At 44.1% G+C, this 13,172-nt stretch overlaps 1 protein-coding gene across 2 annotated transcripts in view; it reads right to left on the bottom strand.

Moving 5' to 3' along the window:
• Positions 1 to 3,344, bottom strand: part of ZC3H4 (zinc finger CCCH-type containing 4) — a 121,700-nt gene extending 118,356 nt beyond the window's left edge. The window contains exon 1 of one of the 2 annotated variants that reach the window (XM_078661016.1): positions 2,951 to 3,344. In XM_078661016.1, coding sequence (XP_078517142.1) covers positions 2,951 to 3,033 — 83 coding nt within the window. In that variant the 5' untranslated portion in view covers positions 3,034 to 3,344. The remainder of the gene's footprint in view (positions 1 to 2,950) is intronic. The other variant, XM_078661015.1, reaches the window with a different exon arrangement.
• Positions 3,345 to 13,172: the final 9,828 nt, after the last annotated feature.

Here is a 13,172-nt window from a genome sequence, read left to right as displayed (position 1 = left end):
CCAAAATCTCTAGGCAGTGGTAAACATCGACAGCCCTCAATATTATTCATTTATCCATAAGGGCTGCTTGCAAGCTTTACTATTAATTAATCCCCAAGGGATTACACTTAATAAATGATGGACTAATTAAATGATCCATTGTAACAAAGCAAAAAAAAATAGACTTTCAGTCATACCTGGGAAATATGTAATTGTTTAAAGGACAAATATAAAATTCTGTCATCTTGTAAAGTGTATAGCATAAGATATACAGTTATGGGATCAACAATAACAGTGTTTTATAACGGCTGATACACTGTGATTGTTTTGATGGAAATACATGATCTTCTCTAATGAGATGATTACCCTAGAGAACATTCTTAATATCCCTCACCCAGCTATGTGGGAGAGCAGATGAACATTCAAAGTAAGAATTTAAATCAAGATGTTGCTTTGGGAAAACTAAAGGATAGTGAATTCAGGTAAAAGAGGTGTAATTGAAACGGTCAGCAAGCAAGTTTAGCCTTTAATACAATCACACAAGTGTAGTAATAGTGTACATCACATTCTGTCGTAATTACATATTCTATTCACAATGATCACTGTTGCAGGCAATAGAGCTAGGATATGGTGCACTGAAGTATATTTTTCTGCAAAAAGGCAGCAACTAATTTGATAGAGTTTACTAAGCACTTAAATTACTTCTGGCTTACTTAACTCCACTCTCCTTCCAGAGGGACACTAGGGTCAACTGGTTCATCAACTCCATTGCTTCCTTAAAACAAATATTGCATTTGTTTTTAAAACAACAGGGCTTCGAATTATCAAAAAATGTATCCCGGAACACTAAAAAATGGCGCACACAGGTACTGAAGGATACAGATGAATGATCTGCATCACTGGGGTGAGGTGCAGTTTAATGTTAAGCTTTAACCCAAAACACTAATAAAAGTGTTGTTCTTTAAAAGGATATGCCCAACTTTTAGTTTTACAGGACATATTCAGAGGGTATAGTTAAAACAAAGTACTGTGATTTATTACACATAAAATGTACAAAGATTGTAATCAATTGACAGAGCTTAGTTAGTGTGGAGAAGCGTGGCTCAGTGGTTAGAGGCGGCAGACCCGGAAGCTGAGATCGACCGTGGACCAGGGTTCGGTTCCCCGCCTTGGCTAGTCTCGGGCTCAAAAATTCCACGGACTCGACAATTCTCGCTCTGGTGCCTACTCAACTCACGGGGTCACACTCTGCGACTCTGGGCAATAGCTTGCTTAATCTCCACTACGGCCCCTTGCGGCGGGATGCCTGGCTTTCACCTTGTGGACACCCTGCCGGGGTTTCTCACAGGGGAATACCAGGACGGGTTCCCTAAGCAAGCGCCGGGACGCTCACGGGCAGCCGTGCGCTTTACAAATCCAGCACAATCCAGCACATTAGTTAAACCTGTAGGTGATACTCTTCTGTTCATACATTAAGGCTTTCGGGAAGCAACAAGTCAATTATCTTACAGTGTGAAATATTACATCAGATTTCTGTGAAAAAAAAGTGAGGTGAGGTTCAGATTGACAAATGCTAGTGCCTGCAGGGAAGGATTTCATTTCTGGAGAGTGTTATTTGTATATTTTCAAAGCGATCCTCTCTAAAGAAGCCACGTTTCCAAAGTATATGGCAGGAATGTAATAAAACTGCTTACGCCAAGGGTCGCACTTTAAAGTTCGTTTTAATGTCAGGTTACATGGAGGATACACGTGCATCATGGCCAGCATTGATAATAAATGTGTAAAAGTATTTTGAGACAATACTAATTCACTTAGGTCGTAGGGTTTCAAACCACTCCTAGAACAACATTTCAATATGAATGGAGACTGTTCGAAGATTAGAGACCAAGTCTCAACTGCGAGTCGAAACTTTTTTACTGTTTGGAGTTTTACAGTGCTACACAGATATCCAAACACATGTATTAAACGTGTTGACATAGGGATTCTCTGTTGATATTACTTTTTTATTTTGTCAATAAACCTACTCTTTTACACGTACCAACAGGATACGACTATTAACAATATTACTAATCCGTCACATGTTAGAAGGCCCCCAGACAGCTACTGGGCATGCTTATGTATGAGCATACACTGTCTTTTGGCTTATATGTTTTATTACAAGCGCTCCAGTGAAAAGTTCATACGAGGTTGTCATTGTATTTTCCACTCTAATAAAGGTTGGACCGCGATCGTTTTAAAACGATATAAATGATGAATAACGGAATCGTTCCCCTCTTACAAAAGCATGTAGGAAAATCTTTCGAAAGTGTAAAAAAAATGTTTTACACAATCAACTACCAATTTTAAATAGATACATATTAGGGGAGGGGCGATCTGACGCGTTTTCTAAACGCACCGCCAGTTAAGACTTTTCAGATAATATAACATTTATGATTTTAACAAAAAAAAGGAAATGTAAATGAGTCATGGTTTACATTAGAAGTTAACAGGTTAAGGAACAAAATAATAAAAGGAACCATGATGGTTCAATTGGCCGTTGTTGGTAAATTCGCCATTTTCCTTTGTTTTTAATAATAAATGTAGCGACCTGGACAAAACCTTAGTGTTTTAAATTGTCACCAATATACGGGATTAAAAATATTGATTACGTGCATGCAAAAACTTCAAAGTAGCTCGCTGCTTTACAGTATGCTCAAACATTTAGTTTTTTTCTCGTCGAGGAAACAAAAACTATTTTCGCGCTCACAAAAATATTCATATTTTCCCTTTACAACACGAATTTCGCGTTTAAGACGCAGCGCGCCCACCTCCCCCCCACCCCGCCATTTTCTTTTCTTTACCTTTCGTCCGCTATTGAAAATAAATTAAAAGATTTCGAAAATGTTCCATAGTATCGGTTAGCAAAAAAATATAGCAAATCAAATGAAAGAAAAAAAGAAAAGGAAGAGAGAGATTTGTCACGTTACTCGACCTTTCGTCAGTGAGGAGGTTGTTGTTGTGTTCATGGTTTGATGTTGGGGAAGATGGACTGACATTCGTGCTTTCCACATCCATTTTTTCCTCACATTTAGAAATACTCTCCACAAGTGAGGGGCGAGCTGCACAAAAACACGACTTGATTATCGTATTTTTTAAGGGGTTCACTGTAAAAGACGTTCTGGTTGTTGCTTTTAGGTCACTTGTTTTTATGCAGAGGGTGAAACTTTAACGCAGTCTTTGGTGTTGGGCTGACGCACGGATTGGGCTGATTTGGGTCTTTTGTGGTTAGCTTTGGGTATTTATATCTTAAAGGAAAGGGAATATTCGGGAGAGAAGCGAGACTAACTCCGAAGTGTCCCATCCGCAGTAAATAATTCACTTAAAATGGCGGCTGCGCCGAGATAGAGGGAGGTGGTCATCGCACGGTGATGTCACAAAGGGGTCATTATCGGGAGGCGGGGAGAGGAGGTGCTTTTCTCCCTCTTTCCCGGATAGGCCCGACTTGGGCCAAATGCGGCTCTTGCGTGCTGTGCGTGATGACGTCACATCGGATGTGTGCGTCGCTCTGGCAGACAGGGCTTGTGTACGTAAGAACGCATAAAATGGCGGATCGGCAATTGGGTACTTAATGACCGTATGTTCACCTTTCCCGTGTAAAGCGTGGAAGCCCGACCAATCCTTTGTGACAGTCGCCTATCACAACTTGGAGTTTTTGTCACTAAGTGGTTTTAACCAATCAGTGACACCGACTCATAACTTTCACAAACTGTGCTCGGCGCGTATGAACCCGCGGCACTTTTTCATTGGCTCCGGTGTGTCATTCAGTTGCACTGCCACGTTTTGATTCGTTAATCCTAATTTGCACGTACAACGATATTTTCGATTGGAGGGGAATATTATTGAAATCCCCAGGACATTTTTTTCCATTGGCTAAAGTGTAAAGGCATCATAGAATACTTATTGCAATTGGTCGATTGTACGCTAAATTTTGCAAGAGATTGATTTCCATTGTTATTCAACAAGTCCTCTCCTCTGTGAAATACATTTACGAATGCTGATTTTGGACATGGTTCAGTTGTTTTGCTCATTTCAAAGCGTACCAATTTATGTTGATTGAAAAGCGGTTTGGGGATTTTAATAAAGTTACCCTGATGACCCATAATTTGGGGTCAAGGCGTTTCATTGAAAGGGGGTAGAGTTTCTACTCCATGATTCATGAAATACAAAGTGTAACAGGTTACATTAATCTGTTCGACTTTACTTAATTAGTCGCGCAGAGGCTGTATTTAAAATACCAGTTTTAAGGCACCTGCTGTAGAGATTTTAGGGTGCCCAGCAATTTTAGGGGAATTTTAACGGTAAAATAACTTGTGGGTAATTCAGTTCTTGGAGACCTCTGGGGCTTATTTTCAAGCCCCTTGCACCGCTAGTGCGTCACTTTTAACTTGAAGGGGAGTAACGTACCAGTGGCATAATGGGCTTGTAAATACGCACCTCTGATTTATCCAGTCACAGTTTTGACTTGTGAAGTAGCATAGAGGGTGAATGTGCCTGTTCCGAAGCAAATTGTGTAATACGCAGATCAGATATTTCATGAATGTCAATTCACCAAAAGGCTAGGGATAGTAGAAATTAAAACATTTGTGACACGGAGGCTAGGATTATGCTTCTCTTTTCTTCACTAGTTTTTAACAACAGCCAATCAAAATAAACTTATAAAATACTAAATTTCCCATGATACTATACTATCAAGTGGCCAACCATAGAGCCACTGCCCTATATAACATCTCCACCACGTCATAGTATCATCATTCTTTGTACAGCTCTCAGAAGAAACAGTTAATGCAGTTGAAAGCCAGACAACGCTAGAAAACATCAGAAATCAGGATCCTGCAACGACAGGGAGTCCCTTCTCAGGCACAGCAAACTTGAGACCCAACTTGGGTTCGCTTCGTAACCCCGTCCAGCGGAGTTCTGTTGGGACTGCCGTTGCCTCCAGGCAGAGTCGCTTGACACACCATGAGGGCGTTAACAAAGCCTCGGAGAATCCCTTGTATGTCTAGGGCTGACCTTGCCTGTGAGTCCTTTAGAGAGATGTTGCTTGCTCCTCACTCCTCTATTCTAACATCCTAATCCCCCCATACGTGGAAAAATCTTGCAGTTTAATTGTATCTAGATACTAATATCTTGCAAATCTTGCAGTTTAATTGTTGCTAGATACTATGCCCTCAGCAATGTACCTCCATAATCCCCTTGCGAGATATGGCCCAAACTCATGGAGCATCACGTATCCGATAAACATCTCTAAGAACGCTAAAAAGAATCTAAAACAGCACCCGGAAACATTAATAGCTGATACCTACCACAACATGACAAATGGCACAAAGAAAACTGACTTTATCTTCTATTCCAAACACCCAGCTAAATGGAACAACATCTTCCTTCTCCTCCTTCAAGTCACTAAAACAATCAAAATACCCTACGGAACAAAACTGATGACATCTACCTCCCCTTCTTTTAGAGGGAAAATCGATATATCAATTTTCCGGACAGGGATTTTTCTCATACAAGCCACTGACCTACATCTCAACATTTTTGATAGACACTTCCGTTCATTGTTCACTTCAATCGCACAACATGGAAAATCACCCCAAACGCCTCTCTCCCTTACCACAATCCAACCCAGAACAGCCCGGCCTCCTTCCTCCCAAAGAGTCACCATCTAACTCCAGGTTACCCCATAACACTTCCATCAACTTCGCCGCACCCACCAACACTCACTATCGAACTATGCCCTTAAGAATAACCTCTCACTCGCCCACCCTACCCTGCAATCGCATGAAAACAAACCCAGACAATACTCTCACCAAGCCTAGGGTTGTGGACCCTTCCACATCAAGAATAACTTCTCATGCTCCCACCCTACCATGCAATCCCATAAAAATAAACCCTGATTATACTCACACCAAGCCTAGTGATGTGGACACCTCCCCCAGTCCTCCATCCACCGATCTAATAGCAGATGCCCTTCCTTCTAACTATAAGCCTACTCTTCTCACTTAGACTACGGATAATCCCAGGCCCTTTGACACTGATTACCCCAATAATTTAGCACTCTCTGCTCCCCTTTACACATGACTGGCCATATTTTCTCCCACTATCAATGCATTCAACCCAAAGACTACCCCGGACAAAACCAGCTACCTTGACACCCCTCCAACTCTCACTGAAGACATGTGTTATGTTATGTTATGTTATTAATGGGTCTTGTATAGCGCAACGGCTACTCCAAAGGAGTGTCCCGGCGCTTTGTGCTCCAGACCCAGAAAAGAGACTAAAAAAGAACATAACAGTAAGCAGAACAACAGAAGAAAGGGGGGAACAAAACTCTACCCAGCGAATAACCAAGTCTTGAGACCCTTCCTAAAAGCTAACAGATTGGATGTGGATCGTAAGACCAATGGTAAAGAGTTCCATAACTGAGGGGCCAGAAATCTAAAAGATCGCCCACCCAGACGTGCCCTCTTTATACGAGGAACTACAGCAAGTGCTAAAGACTCCGATCGTAAGGATCGTGTCGGCTGATAAAAGTTCAGCCTCTTCTGTAGGTATTTTGCATCCATGGCATGCAGTGCTTTGTGGGCTAATGTCAAGGCCTTGAACATTATCCTCTTCCGTATAGGAAGCCAATGGAGGGATTGCAGCAGGTTAAAGGCACTGGCTCGACGGTGCAGACCGAAAATCGCTCGTGCTGCAGCATTCTGGGTCACCTGCATGCGCTGTAAAAGGTATTCTGGGAGACCCAGATACAGAATATTAGCATAATCCAATCTGGATCCAATGAGGGCCTGAACTGTTATTCTCCGATGCTCCTCAGACAGCAGAGGGAAAAACTTTCGGAGCATCCTGAGGATCCCGAAACAGGTCCCAGTCAAGGTTGCCACCTGGGATTTGAGCGTGAGCCCGTTGTCAATTTTAATTCCCAGGTTCTTGGCCCATTTAGAAGACTGGGCTGGAGGGAACTTGTCAGCAGGCCACCAATCATGCCAGTCCGGATCCACGGGGCATCCAAAGAAAAGTATCTCGGATTTATCCGAGTTGCACTTGAGGCTGTTCAGATGGAACCAATTGAAAACAGCCCCAAGGCACTCACGGCACCTACCAGAAGGTCCCCACCTGCTTCCACCTTTACGTACAAGCTCTCTGTAACAAATCCAAATGATGCCCATTGCAAACCTAGCGACAAAAGTCACATCCCTAGACCATCATTGATAGCTTGGGAGTGTCAGCTGAGTATTTACTCAGCTGACCCTCCCCCACTTCCTAGGGCAGGCCATACACTTCTCACTTAGATTGTATTCAATCCTTGTCTTAACGTCACAGATCACCCCCATAATGCTGTGTTTTCTGCTCCCGCATATGCAGATCTTACTGCGGTTTCCTCCACCCTCAATGAGGGATACACCTCTAACACTCTCTCACAGATTCTGAACTGAATGGAGCGTAAACTCAACTCTCTTGCTACCGACTTAGCGCATTTCAGACAGGATCTCTCGAACCAGGCCATCCCTGCCTGCTCTCTCTCACACATGAGTCGGAATTTTGCCTCCACATACAGGTTCGCTGACTTTCTTACAATCCTACACCTGGCCCTCCATTCCCCTATGCCAGCTGGCACACAGGCCCCACCGCTCATACTGCCCTTTATCTGCAAGGGAAGCAGCTGCTCTCAGCGAATCTTACCTCCCCAAATCCAGATCAGGTCCATAATCTTCCCTCTACAATCCCTGTAATAGTGAGCATTAATAGAACCCCTGTAATTTCTAACTCGCCCAGACGTCCTGCTCAATATACCACCATTCATATTCTAATATCTGCCAAGGATAATCCCTGCCCTCTATCTTGAATGCTCGTCAACTGGAGATCGGCAGCAAAATATGCTACTGATATCGCCAAAACCATTCTCAGTGAGGAAATTGATATCGCTTTCCTCACGGAATCTTGGCTCAATAATCATTCTACTGCCATACTTGACCTACTTACACCTCCTGGTTACTCCATCATTAGACATGACAGACCTGAAAGAACAGGTGGAGGTCTAGCCATAATCCACAAACTGAAATTAAACTTTCCATTTTAAAGAATGCAGAATACACGATATTTGAATACCTCAGTGTTGAACTTAAAGGTAAAGGGTCCCCACCTATCAAACTTCACATCATCTACCACCTGCCTGGTGATCGCCCCCTCTTCACTGAAGAGTTTTCTGACCTACTTACTCAATGCTCCCTTGCTGACATGAAGGACTTGTTCTTGAGCGACTTTAACATTCATTGGAACAATGCAGAAGACTCCATAGTCAAGCCCTCATGAACCTTCTTGAAATAAATTACCTTAAACAACTCTGCAATGAGCAAGCCCACATCAAAGGTGCTACTCGGCGTGATTATCATTAGAAACAAACTGATGTCCCTCAGTGCCATCGTACCCATTGACTGGTCTGACCATCATATCATACTGTTCAACATCGATACCACCGTCAAACTGCAATCAGACTTAACTAATAAACCGAAGCAGTGGACCAAAAACCTCAAACAAGTCCCATCTACAGATCTTGAATACATGATTTGTGAACAACTTCAATGTCTCCCTCAGACTCAAAACGTAAACAATCTCATTGCCCACTTCAACGCGGCGATAACAGAAGTTCTCGACCAAGTTTCACCGCTCAAATTAAAACAACAAAGATCAATCCAATCAAAATCATGGTTTAGACCTAGACTGGAAGATGGCGATCGGGATGGCAGCGTAGGCCCCCGGCTCCGTGAACATCCCCATCCCGCACAGATATCCTGCATGAGATCCTGAGCCTGCGCTACATGCCCGTGATGGTGGTTGCGAGCGGCAACCGATCGTGTGTTCCTGAGGTTTCTGGCGGCGGTACCGCCGGAGAAATGTTCGTTTGAAGTTTGCGGCCCGTGCAACCCTGGAACCGGGACCTCGGGTGGACCACATGGCCGGGTACTAGCTCAATAACAGCGGCCATTGGTGACTGGGTGGAGTCGGACTACCGGAGCGATGCAAATATTGGCCTGAATTTCGCTGTGGTCACTCCTACCACGGAGCGGATCGAGTGCATACCTGAGGTGGCAATTCCAAGATGCTTCTGTAATTGCCTGAGCCCTCGCCAGTGAGCTGCTCGGACGCTGCTTGTAACCCGCCCCGATTTTCGCGGGCCACCCCCGAATTTTTCGCTAGTACTGATCCAGGGTGAGGATGGCTTTTACCTGTGACTGCACGCTGAGCACATATTTTGCCCGCCCCCGAAATCCTGTTTGTAGTAACATGGACCTTGATGCGCTTGTGCCTGAGTCCCGGTCCCAATCTAAGGTGGAACCATCCTACGGCCATCTTGATAGGATGGAGTCTACTATCCTGTATACTGGGTCTCAGCAAGGTTGGGAGTGTGTGGCTAAGAGGAGCGTGGCGGAGCGGGCGCAAGGAGCTATGCTGGCGCATGGTGATCTTCTCGCAGCCCTCGGTGCCCTTCATTCCACCCTGGATCACGGCGCCCAAGTGTTGGGGAGGAAGCTTGATGATATTGTGTCAGCGTCGGAACGGTTGAGATCGGCCTGTCCCCAGGTACAAGGGGATTTGCCTCACTTCACACAGGAGGAGAGTGTCATGGCCGCCCCTGTGAATAGGGGACGGCTGGAACTTTCGGACTATGTGGCAACGTGTGGTCGGCTGGCTGTAGGTTTGGACTGTTCCGAAGGTTTTGGATTTGAACAGACGATGGTGACTTTGTCCCGCGCACAGCCTCCGGCGACCCAGGCAATATTCCAGCAACGGTCGGTTGCTCTGGCTGTTTCCTCCTTCCTAGACCCCGTGTGCTTGGTGTGGAACACATGTCCTGGGGCAGTACCGGGAAGGATGATCCTCTATGATGATGACTGTGTTGGTATCCAGCGACGTCCAAATTACATGTGTGTGTCGCTTTTTGGTCTCTTTTGGATGCTTCTCTTCCTCGTAACATCGGACATGGCAATGGGTCGACGGGTATGCATTGGTGGATTCGCAAAGAGAGGCCAAGGATAAGGTTGATCCTTCAGAGGTTGTCATTTCATAGGCGGGCGGGCATGGGAGTTGCGTGCTCTCACGGCATAACTAATAGTGTACTAGGTGACTAATGCTCCCCATTTCTCTCTGACATGTTCGATTTTTGTTGTTTACTGCTTACCTTGGGGAGGAATATATTGTGCGGGAGGGAGAAGCCGGGGGCATGTTTGTAGGCCCTCCTCCAGTTTCTTAATAATCTCCTTATTTAGTGGATTCTTTGTCTTTCTCTTTACCTCTCCTTTTGGGTAGTTCCTGGGCGACAGGCACGCTGTTAGTGGGGTAGGGTGGCGGGTGTGGGTGTGGGGGGGGGTTGTTATTTTAGTTTGTTTTGTTCTATGGTCCCTTTCTTCTTTTTCCGTCTGTCTTCGGGAGGCTTCTTTATTTCTTTCAGTAGGGTTGGCTGTCTTTCTTTCCCTTTCTCCTTTTATTATAAGGCTTCTGCACTCAACTATGCCTTTAGGCCACTGGAGGGCGGGTTTTCGGGATGGTGCTCTGCTATATCGCTTGCTGTCGTATTGTTTTTGCTCTGGGTCCGCCTCGGCGACTGTATTGATTTGACAACTGTATGGTTCATCAACTGACTCTGTTTGCTCCGCGGGGGACGTCCCCCCCCTTACCTCTTCTTATTTTATTATGTGGTGTGACGCCATTGCTCCTGCAGCCGTTCCTACTCTATATAACCTTTAAAAAACGAAAACCTCATATATCCTTATGCCTTGCAGTGCGCACTCACTCATGTCGTATCTATGATATTGCTTTCTTCAGTCGTGTTCTTGTTTCTACATCCTGATTCATTTGCTACGCTTGCGGCCGGCCCCAGTGGTTGTAGGCATGCGCATGTAATATTTTGCAATTTTCAATAAAGGTTTAAAAAAAAAAAAATCATGGTTTAATTCCGATCTTAACAATGAAAGAAGACAACTCAGGCTAGCAGAAAGGTCATGGAGACAAAACCCCTCATCATTACATCTAACTTTACTCAGAACTGCTAGGTTAGCATATAAGAAGTACATTTTCAGAGAAAAAGCTTCTTTCTTCCTCACCCAACTCGAGCATGCAAAGAATAAGCCCAGAGAGCACTTTTACATTGTCTAGCAACAAACCACACCTTCCTCCCCACACAAAAAAACAGCCTCTAATGAACATTGTAAGAAATTGCCAGCTTCTTCACAGACAAAATCGCTACAATTGAGCAATCCTTCCATCAAGTCACAACCCTTCCTACCCTGCTAACTACTCTCACTGTCACACCTCCCCCTACGACAGTCCTGCCACCCAAACGTATCAACAATCAATCAACCCCAAATGGAACAAATCACAACCTTTTTAACTCCCAATTGAAAAACAACGCCAATTGGTCGGTCTTCATATCCATGACTGAACAAGAAGTCTTCAATATTATTGCCAAACGTAAGCCTACTTCACACACCAAAGATCCCCTCCCTTCAAAAATTGTGCAGAACCTAAACCACATCATCGCCCGTGTTGGACAAAAGTCATCAATACTTCTCTCGCCTCTGATTGTGTGCTGGATTCCCTCCAACTAAGTAAAATCACACCTATCCTCAAAAACCACAAGGCAGACCCTAACAATCTTAACAACCTCAGACCTATCTCTAATCTCCCATTCCTAGCCAAAACTATGGAAAAATGCATCTTACAACAGCTCAACAGACATATAGGTGAATCCAACCTGCTTTACTCCTTCCAATCAGGGTTCAGGAAAGGCTGCAGCACAGAAGCCGCCATGCTCAATATTGTAGATGACATCCACAGATCCTTAGAGGATGGAGATTCTTGCCTACTTATCCTTGACCTATGAGTGGCTTTCGATACATTCAAATTCAAATTCAAATACAAATTCAAATATCTTTATTCGGTACTTAAAAAGATACCATTAAAGAACATGAAAATACATACATACAATGTTTAAAAAGCATGTTAAAAATGACATTTTAAGATCAATTAAAACAGGTCTAAAAAGGGGCGAAAAGGAACAATGGATCATTGACAATCTTATACAGACATTGATTCAATTAATAAATTAATGTGGGCCGATATTTCCCTGGTGTTCCTTAATCTCATGGCCAACTTGATAAAACTTATTATACATAACAGAGTGTATGGGTCTGAGGCTTTTTGCAAAAAAAGGAGGGCTGCTTTAGCATGTCTCAGTCTTTTGTTTTTCAAAATCCTTACTAAAAACTTCCGTCTAGGGTCTGAATAAAAGGGGCATAATAAAACAAAGTGAAGGGTATCCTGCGGAGACCTAGTGTCGCAGCCGCAGGTACCCTTCAACTATACCGAACATGTGAATCCTGCGGGAACAGCCAGTAGGTGATGAAGGAGATTAAGTCGAAACCTAGTCATATAAAACCTTTCCTGCGCATTTTGCATCACCGCTAGGTATGGTTCCATTCCAGGCGTTGTTTTTAGGGGACCATGGGCCACAACGGATATTTTCCCGGTTTCAGCATGGGCCCTTCTGGCGGTTGTCCAGGCAGTAAAAAGTTTTTTGACCAGAGTTTTATTCAAGTTGGTCATGGACTCCGGCTCCAAGAACAGATTCTTGCAACCAATTCCTTCCATAGTGTCTTTTACATATTTGAGCCACGGAATCTGTCCCCCTCTGTCCCGGCTCAAGCAATCCTTAATGATCTGCCTACTGAGGCCTGCCTCTGGGTTAGTCCAGATCTTAATCCAGGCCAGGATGGGTCGAACCATGTATCTATCCTCGATGTATGGCTCGCCCAATTCCATATGTGTTATATATGAGGGGGTGCTCTGAGGAACCTTTAATAGTCTTTTAAAAAAATTATTTTCCTCAGCTTGAATCTGGTGCACATGATTGATTTTGCAGCCCCAAACTTCTGCCCCGTATGCCACTTTGGAGCAGGAAACCGCTCTATATAGATTCAGTATCTGTTCCGGCGACCATCTGCCTAACCTCCTCCCGTATGCCATTATGGCACCCGTTGAGGCCACCAGTTTGACTACATGTTTTTCAGCCAAGTTTCTGAATTCCAGTTTCTCATCGAAAAGTACGCCTAGATAAGAAAAAGACTTTACTCTTCCTAGTCTGTGTAGACCTATGC

Source organism: Lissotriton helveticus, chromosome 9, assembly GCF_964261635.1.
Source record: "Lissotriton helveticus chromosome 9, aLisHel1.1, whole genome shotgun sequence".
Lineage (NCBI taxonomy): Eukaryota > Metazoa > Chordata > Amphibia > Caudata > Salamandridae > Lissotriton > Lissotriton helveticus.
The sequence above is the reverse complement of the archived record's forward strand: the minus strand, read 5'-3'. Positions and strand labels throughout refer to the sequence as shown.